Source organism: Platalea leucorodia (genome assembly GCF_965183815.1).
Source record: "Platalea leucorodia genome assembly, chromosome: 4".
In the NCBI taxonomy this organism is placed as follows: Eukaryota; Metazoa; Chordata; class Aves; order Pelecaniformes; family Threskiornithidae; genus Platalea; species Platalea leucorodia.
In genome coordinates, this window is record NC_138826.1 from 11,272,812 (window position 1) to 11,281,892 (window position 9,081).

General features: G+C 38.0%; 1 protein-coding gene across 3 annotated transcripts in view; it reads left to right on the forward strand.

The window, feature by feature from the left end:
- ZDHHC6 (zDHHC palmitoyltransferase 6) overlaps window positions 1-9,081 on the forward strand; it is a 35,464-nt gene that overhangs the window by 5,951 nt on the left and 20,432 nt on the right. Inside the window, exons 5-10 of one of the 3 annotated variants that reach the window (XM_082308619.1) lie at window positions 9-62; window positions 1,567-1,734; window positions 2,046-2,087; window positions 2,516-2,661; window positions 2,750-2,793; window positions 4,586-5,165. In XM_082308619.1, coding sequence (XP_082164745.1) covers window positions 9-62; window positions 1,567-1,734; window positions 2,046-2,087; window positions 2,516-2,661; window positions 2,750-2,793; window positions 4,586-4,689 — 558 coding nt within the window. In that variant the 3' untranslated portion in view covers window positions 4,690-5,165. Of the gene's footprint in view, window positions 1-8; window positions 63-1,566; window positions 1,735-2,045; window positions 2,088-2,515; window positions 2,662-2,749; window positions 2,794-3,708; window positions 4,537-4,585; window positions 5,166-9,081 lie in introns of those variants that run through there. The other 2 variants (XM_082308620.1, XM_082308621.1) reach the window with 2 other exon arrangements.

Below are 9,081 nucleotides of genomic sequence, written 5' to 3' on the forward strand. Positions count from 1 at the left end.
TATTTTAGATGAAAGTCATTTTGACAAATAAAACTTCAATCGAGTCCTGGATTGAAGAAAAGGTAAGCTGTTATTACAGTATTCTTGTACTGTATTGTTACAAAGTTTATTCTCCATATCTATCAATTTCTTGTTTCACCTCTCTGGATTTAAACCAAAGGTGTAATTTCAATTCACCACTGACTTAATGCCCACAACCGGCTTTTCCCTTACTGTCTGTGAAATTCACTGAAATAGTTGAGAAATCATTTCACTGCATGGGTTTTTCTTTTTTGCTTTGGGAGAATTGGTGTGAACATAGAAAAATATTTGCTTTTAAGAGACTTTGCTTATCTGCTTGGAATATGTGGGTGTTTTTGTCTGAAACTTGAATTGTCTTTGCTTCTCATTATGCCTGCCTGTGTCTTTTAATTGTCGACCGCCCCTACCCGTTCTAGGTGGCATGTTTTGACTCATGATTTTCCTCATTTCCTACTTCTCAGATTAAACTTGGGAGGATTTTCCTTGATTTTGAAGGAGTACTAGAAAATAATGAGATACCTAGTCTTCTCTCCTTTAAATCTCTTCGATTTCCATGTCTTTATAGAGGTTTTCACAAGATTTTTCAGAAGAAATACAGCCAAGCAGCAGAAGCTAAGTTTAGAGGAAGCAAAACTGACTTGATGTTTAGAAACTAGTTCAGTGCTCCTAGGGTATTTTGTATAAGTCCACAAACATTTCATTATTATTTTGTCTGTCTTCTATTCTGTGTCAAAAGTAGCATGAGGATCTTGACTGTGTTTAAGTACTTAAGTATTGTCATGCCTTCTCCTTGCACGGAATCTAGCTTAGTGGATCCTAGCCCTATTAAACTTTTGAATAATAGGACAATGGAACATAAATGAAAGAAAACCCTGTTAGAACTATATAGTAGAATTTGGAATAATCTGTTAATTTTTTTACTGTAAAACAAAGACTGTTATTATGTCCCTTCTGAAAACTGAACAGGGGCTGTAATACGTAAGTGTTTAATAAAAATTACATTATTGCAGCAAAGAGAACAGACTCTTCTGTGGCTGCTCCACTAGATGTCACCGTTACTGAAAGAATGAAAAGTTCCTGACTGCAGAATGTGAGAGATTCAGAGCATGCCTGTATATGCAATTCTTAGAGGTGGAATAGACACTACCAATGTTGAATTATGCTCATGATCATTAGTCAAAGAATCCTGAGCTGTGGAAGTCTTTGTATGTAAATGAGAAATAGTCAGGCATCAGTCCTTAAAAAAAGCCATAAAATAAAATCAGAGCACAGAATGGATTAATCAGTGTAGCCAGTTGACTCTGTTGTTGAACAGTAAATGGCGGGGGACCCAAACCAGACACGCTTCTAAATACCGTGATTGTTCTAAGTAGTTTTAAAAGCCTGGGTTAGTATAGCAGGAATTACTGCTCTTGCCTCAAAATCTTTGCCTTTAGGTCCCATGGACCCATACAGGACTTATGACGTGGCCACCTTAATATTTGCTGCTTGATTGCAGTTTGTAGGGTATGTTTTTATGTACTGTATTTCTTAATTATTTTCCAGGCCAAAGACAGAATTCAGTACTACCAAACGGGTGAGACCTTTATTTTTCCCTATGACATGGGAAGTAAATGGAAGAACTTCAAGCAAGTGTTTACATGGTCTGGGATTCCTGAAGGAGATGGCCTGGACTGGCCAGTAAGAGATGGCTGTCATCAGTACAGTTTGACGGTAATTGATCTTCAATGATAGCTCAAGTTAATCCTCCCCAGTATCCAATTGGCTGCTTTCCTTTGCAGTAATATACCAGCTTTTTAAGTAACTAAAATAGACTGACGAGTAATACATATACTTGAAACAGGAGTTCTGTCAAATGTTCTTCCTTTTTGATAGACTAAAAAGTTACGCTTTCTTGAGTGCTTTTAAATGCTGATGATATTTCCTGTGTTTAATGGTTTCAATACCTGACTTCATTTTGTGTTGAATACACAAGTCCTCTTAAACTATACACTGCCTAAATTTCTATTTATAATCATTTATAGATAGAGCAACTGAAACAGAAAGCAGACAAGCGAGTGAGAAGCGTAAGTATATGTGAAGTTTGGTCTGAAATGACTTTGAAATATCAGTATAAATAAATGTAAGTAATTGCTGAGACTATTTCTTTTCTTGATTTTAAACTTAGCAATTAAATAAAGACTTTGTGTTTCCACACAGTGTGCTGCAACCTCTGCTTAATTTAACTTAGCATTTAGCTTTCTTTGCATTTGGTCCTTAGTTTCCAGATGGTAAGAAAGGTGCTAATAAAGATGACTGTGCTTCATTCTTAAGCAGTTAATTTAGAATTTAGAGTCCCTATGACAGCCGTTGTCATTATGCTCGGCTTGTCATTATTATGTCATTATGGTATGCTTGAATTGATCTTTTTTTTTTTTTTTTTTTTGTATGAAACTGTCAGCAAGGCCATAACTCCTTACAATAATATATTGCCATGTGCTGTTCAAATTTGTAGGTGCGGTATCGAGCAGTAGAAGATTACAGCGGTGTCTGCTGCCCTGTGACTAAAGGTGTTAAAACATTCTTCACAACACCATGCACTGAAGAACCTAGAATTGCACTGAGTAAAGGGGATCTGATTTTAGCCACAAGAGGCTTAAAGTTAGTGGCTCCACACCTTTATGTTTGGTTAAAAGAAATATTGAGATGAGTTCTGGCATCTAATTACCTATTATGCTTTCTTCCCCAGACACTGGATGTATGGTGAGAAGATTCTCGACTCAGCTGCTGATGGTATGAAGCAGTTATTTTCACTTTTTCTATTGAAAATTACAAATCAGTTTTATAGCTGTCTAGAAATGTGGACAATACTACATGCTCAGTTCTCCAAATGTATAATGACTGACCTTATTGGCATTAGCTCCTTTCTCCTCTAAAACCACATCCACAGTTTTTACTCTTTACGTCTGGTAGACTTGCCAGTTTTAATAAACATTAAATGAATCTGTCAGACTGAAAGAACACTCATTTAGTAGTTTATTGAAGGTTGAGTGAGAAGGGGGACACTTCTTTGTATTCTAAGGTTAGACTTCTAGACTCTAAAGAGGTTAATGATGATTTCTTTTTTTTGATATTTAAATAGTGGTCTGTCTTAAACACATTCAGATTTCCTACCTAAACACCCCATATACATATAAGACCTGTGAGATGTTATGTCCTTGGTTTGGGATCAATTCCAAGGACTTTGACATGCATTTACGAAACTAACAACTGCAGCTATCAAAGATGTTAAAGACTCCTGCTGGTCTGCAAAGAGACAGCATCATAGCCACCTGCATTGAAATTTCTACATTTTTTTACATTAGTCCTCCTGCTTAGGACTGAGCTAAAATTTTACCTGCCAGAGGGTGTGTTGAATTCTGTTGTCTCTTCCAAGCAATTGCTAATTCATTGCATGTACATTCCATGTTGGCAAAAGAGAGGCAGCCAGCAGTCACTACATTGAAAGTGTCCATGCTTTTCATGGGAGGTCTGAGACCTTCGTGGGCTAGAAGTGCTTTGGCAGCTCACTCCCATGAACTCTTCCAAACATCAAACCTAAATGAGTCATTGAAATGAGCATGGTAATATTTTGTATTGTGTTGCTTATTATGAAGATTAGCAGGAGATATCTGTGCTATATCGAATTTTTTTTTTTTTTTAAATCAGGTGAAATGTGGTCTGGGGAGGGGAACTTGGTGTGTACTGAGAGGCTCGATTAGAATTCAAAATAACATTGGCATTTTGGAGAACTAGGCTTCAAAAATAGGATGAGATTTGTTAGGAATGTATAGCAAAATGCTATAAATAAATAGGCAGGAATAACAAGCTGCACTATAACAAGATGGAAAAATTAATGATTAAGTAGCAGTTCTGAGGGAAAAAAGAGTCAATCATAATATGAGTCAGCGCTTGCAAAAAAGAAAAAAGCATATAGCTTCCCAGATGTGTGAAGTAATCCTTCCATCCTACTCAACATTGGCACGGACTCAGCTGAAATACTGCCACAAGTAACAACAGTTACTGCATCTCAAGAAAGAGGAAGCTGTAAAGGGTTGAGAGGAAAACAATGAGAATAATCAGAGTACTAGAAAATGTGACTTATAAGAGAAAGCTGAAAGAATTGGGATGGCTTGCTTGGAAAGGAAAAAGAGATAGGAGAAAGCCAGGGTGTGTGCAAATAGTTATCAGCTGTGTGAAAGTCTGCTGTGGAGAAGGTTGTTAGCAGCTTCTGGTGGCCCTGGTGTGTAGAAAGAGGAGTTGTGAACTTGAATTATAGACAGAAAGATGCAGATGGGGTATGAGGAAAGATTTTCTTATAGTAAGGAAGGCAGAGTACTGGAAAACTGGAGATCTCTGAAAACATTTTAGGCAGTGGGAGAGAATCCATGCCTCCCCAGGCAATGGTGTTAAGAATGACTTAGATGTCTTGCCTTGGAGAAGAAACCAGCCTAGGTAACCTCTTGATGTCTCTTCCAGTCCTGTGTTTTTCCTCTATAGTGGGTCATGTTTTGTTCCAAGTTAATGCAACTTTTCATGTCTTAAGGTGGAATAAGAGAACGAGGCTGGTTCCCTAGGAAATGTGTGGAAAAATGCCAATATGACTCTGAAACGGATCAACCAGTGGATGGAGAGAAGAAAAACAGATAGCCTTCTCATTTTTTAAATAAGAAACGGAATTTTTACTTCAGACCACAATCCTTTACTTGAAATTTTCTGTGTATTACATCAGACTTATGCAATGAATATATTAGGACAAGGTTTTCTTTTCCCTGCAGCTGAAAGGGTTGGATATGCCTGTGCCATGGTTTGCATACTTTTTTAACAATAAATAATTGAAGAAGCCATTCAGTGGATTGCCTTCCAGATGCATCTTTTTCATCCCAAGTCAGGTTTTTATTCTTTTTGCTGTTTATATTGCATTCTGAGGGTTCACATTTTAGTTTTTTTCCTCAACCGCATCTGATTGTGATGCGTGCTGCTTATCTTTTGTATTTTGCTTTCTCTGAAGCTGCCCCTGAAAACTATAAAATAAACATCTGATTCAAATTCAAGATAAAACTTGTTACCTGTGACTTTTAATGATGTGAATTGTCCACCTCAAATAAATGATACATTCATATTCACTTGTGGATTTAATTGTTCTTAGACCTACAAGAACTTGTTTATAGGCATGGGAATGTGAACTGGCTGGGAAGTAAAGATTTCATTGTTGTAAGTTGGTTCTCAAGGTTAGAAGGGCTTCAGCTCTTGCTGTAAGAATATTCTGTGCTTTTAATGGCAAAAAAATATAGCCAGCTTTATCTGCTCCCTCTGAAATCTGAGCACGTACCCAAGAGACCAGAGTTCTTGATCCATCTTGGAGTGAAAGGAAGCAGTAGTGCCAAGAATGAAAATTTTTGTGAGCCTGGTTGGTACTAAGTGATTAACACCTTTTCTAAAGCATTTTTATTTAGTATCTGGTATGGATTGTTAGAAGTCAGACCTTAAAATGGAGTAACCTATACCAGCTGAAGGCTTTCTAAATGTATCCTAAATGCAGCAGGTGCTTTTGTTTCTTGTAGTCTAGTTGCATGTCACATGTTGAGAGTTTTTGCAAATTACTGTTTTAAACTAAGACCTGGTTTACTTCCACCTGCATGAGTTGTCTCAGGCAGATGAGTGTTTCTTAAACAATATTAAGTGTGTATAGAAATAATTACATATAGACAAGCCAGCATTATTCCTACTGTGTTCCTACTAGTGTTCCTACTCAGGCTCTTTATCTCCAGCACAAAGCCAGTTTTTTGTTACCTCCAGCCTGCTGTGCATTTAGTGCTGATGGCGAGCCGTAATCCCAGGCTGTTTCTGAGCTGTGGCAATGAGGAGTTAGTGTTCAGTTTCAGTAGTGTGCAAGCAGGTGCTTTGCCCTTCTTGAAATCAAAGCACTTATTTTTCTAAAAGCAGGCTTCATGAGAGGTATAGAGTGTATCCTACTTCTAGTTTCCCTACTAGCAAGAGCTGAAAGGCTATAACTTGGCAGGATGTAGCTATTTTGGAATATGAGCAGCAATTAATATGAAAACCTCCAAAGTGCATGGAATACTCTTGGTCTCAATTGCAGTAGTTTCTGTTCAGTGTCTGGAGTCTAGAACCAAACAAAGATTACAAAAATAAGCTTGTCTTCCATCTGAGGAAGCTGGCAGTTAAGGACCTCTTGTTCTTGACTTTGAAATGATTAAATAGCTGCTGTCTATGTTAGCAGGCAGCAATTAGCAGTGTAATAGGAACAGATTAACAGCACTCATGACCACGGTTGATCGTTAGCTATTAGGAGGGGAATTTATGTAAGCTGTGGTCTGTTTATAAGGGCCTGGATATCTTTCGGTGGTTGAAGAGCATCTTCAACTCTATTTCAGCTTTAATCTGAGCAGATTTTTGCACACCAAGATCACTCTATGCTGAGCTACAGCATGCCCAGGAGCTCTGCTTCAGAAGTGCACTTACAATCTGAAATGGACTCTATATGCTTTTTTTTTTTTTTTTTTATGCTTTCATCTTGTTTCCTTGTGGCTGTAACTTCAGTCCCACCTCTTCCCTTTTGTAGCACAGATAACTGGTGTTTCTGTTTACTGCTACAACACCATCACTCAGCAGTGTTTGCGTACAACCAACCAGCCAAAACAAAATGTGTACCTCCTAAAGGTGTTCAGAGATTCTGCAGCCAAGAAAATACAAACTGTCTGTCTTCTTATTGCTCAAAACAACTGTATCGGAGCATGAAGTTTAAAGACAAACCACCTCTAAGGAACTCTGATTCTTAATACTAGTAGATTTTCTTTTCATTCCCTTCTACCATCCCATTCTACCTTTTTTTTCCTTCTTCATTACCTACTCCCTACTTTTTTCTTGAGGAAGACCTTTGTTTATTAAGGAAAGGAGCAGGTACAGGTTTGACGTAGCTGTTCTGCGTTCTGCAGTGATTCATCAGGGAATTCAGCTGATTTAGGTTCAAATCCCTAGAGAACCCAGGTCTGGGGGAGGCAAAAAGCAAATGTCTTTTTTCACACAGTAATTAGCTCAAACTACCTCTTGCTTTTCCCTGAGGGAAGAATTGCTCTTTTTATGTAAAATTTTGAGCTTTGCATTCTTTCCATCATCTAACAGCAAGTCTAGACTTGCAATGCTACACTAGCCTAGCTCAGGCTCTAGTATGATGGAGATTAAGGGTAACACATACTGAAGTGGAACCCTGCCCTCCTATTTAAAGGAAAACAATGAAATAGGCTAATAAGAAAGAGCCACCTACTTTAGTTCAGGCAGTTTTTGCACCAAAACAGAAATGGAATCTGTCATAGAAGCAAACAATATTGGCCATGGTAAATGAACATCTCAGGCAGCCTGTTCAACCACCAAGTCAATGAAGATTTTGCTTTCTACTCATCTGCCCTCACTTCACCCTCCAATCCGAAGAGATTCCTTTGAGGAGTGAAACCACTGCCTGTGCGAGGTGTCTCAGTTAATGAGGAAGGGGCTGGATTACCACATACAAGAGGCTGTGCAGAAGACTAGCCTTGGTATTCTCATGCCTGGTAACTTTGAGGTAATTACCAATAGTAAAAGAAATCAATGATGAAAGAGTTCTCTCCTCCTCAATATTATTAACCAAGAGGCTTCTGATTTTAATCCAGATCTCTTACAAGTTGAGCAAATACAAACTCACGCTAGAGTTTAAGCATCTCCCACGTAGTTAGTTTTTCAAATGCAAAGTAGTGACCGGGAAGAGAAAAGAGAACTTCCCATGCTAGGAAGCCAGTTATTTGCAGGTTATTTAGTTATTACAGTTGAGTTGTCTAGCTACGGCATTCGAGAATGATTCTAGAGCTGTGTTGAGAGTGTAGATTGAAATAAGAATCTCATTAAAGCCAAATTATGAATTAAGAGTCAGTATTTCCCTCTGAACACTTCCTCTCTGGATCAGGAACAGAAGAGACTAACCACTAATTAATAACTTGCAGGCACAGGGGTTGTTTCATAGAGATGGAAAGAAAATACATGTAACAAATTGTATTTTTTGTATATTTTGGTATACAATTCTTATATGATTTGGAGAGCTGAAATCAGGCAGTCTAATTCTTGATGTAGTACGTATGAGTTGTTTCCAATTTGTTAAGTAAAAAGAAGCTATACTATCAACATTCATATTAAATATCTGCCCTTATGTGAATCATACTTTTTATTAGGCATGGTATCTCATTATTCAGCATGTATACACATCTATACTGCAGACCAAATGGATCAATTCATAATGGACAGCTACTAGATGAGAGCTTTTTAAAGCAAGTAGAGAAGGGAGGATGTTATTTTAGCACCAATCTCTGTATCATGGGGAAAAAGTTGCAGAGAATTGAACTTCATTGTACCTATAGCCATCCTTACCTCAAATCTTTGTTCACTGGCTATAACAGTGCTTCAAGCCTGCTGTAGCTTTCTCTAGTGCTCATTCACTGGATGTAACAGTGCTTCAAGCCTGCTGTAGCTTTCTCTAGCGCTCAAACAATAGCCTGAAATAATTTTTGCACCATTTCAGTGCAAGCATGCCTAAAGTACTCCTGTTTTCACTTCAGATCTATATCATGGAAGCAGTTCATATGGCAGAAGCGGCACCCAAGAGAGCAGTTTCAGACCAATTTACACTTGAGTTGCTATGTATGGTTTATTGTTCAGACAGTGCCATTACCCATTCAATTCTGTCTTTCTAATAGCTACTAGCAGATGCTACAAACATGAAAGATCTAAAGCACTGTAGTTTGCCACTGTGAGAAGAGGCTTAATTGCTATTAAGAGCAAACCAAGTTCAGAGGTTGAGGTGTTTTCTCTTCTGAAAGAGAAAGCATCTACTGTATTAGGAAGTGACCTGTACAAAGTTACTACTTTTTGAGACATGGCATGGAAAAGTAGGCGTTCCCTACCCAGTTCACAAGACATCTCTTTAAGCTGAATGAAGCACTGTGATTGGTATCTGAATACTGCTAGTTGAAGGGCCAACCACAGAGCACTGGG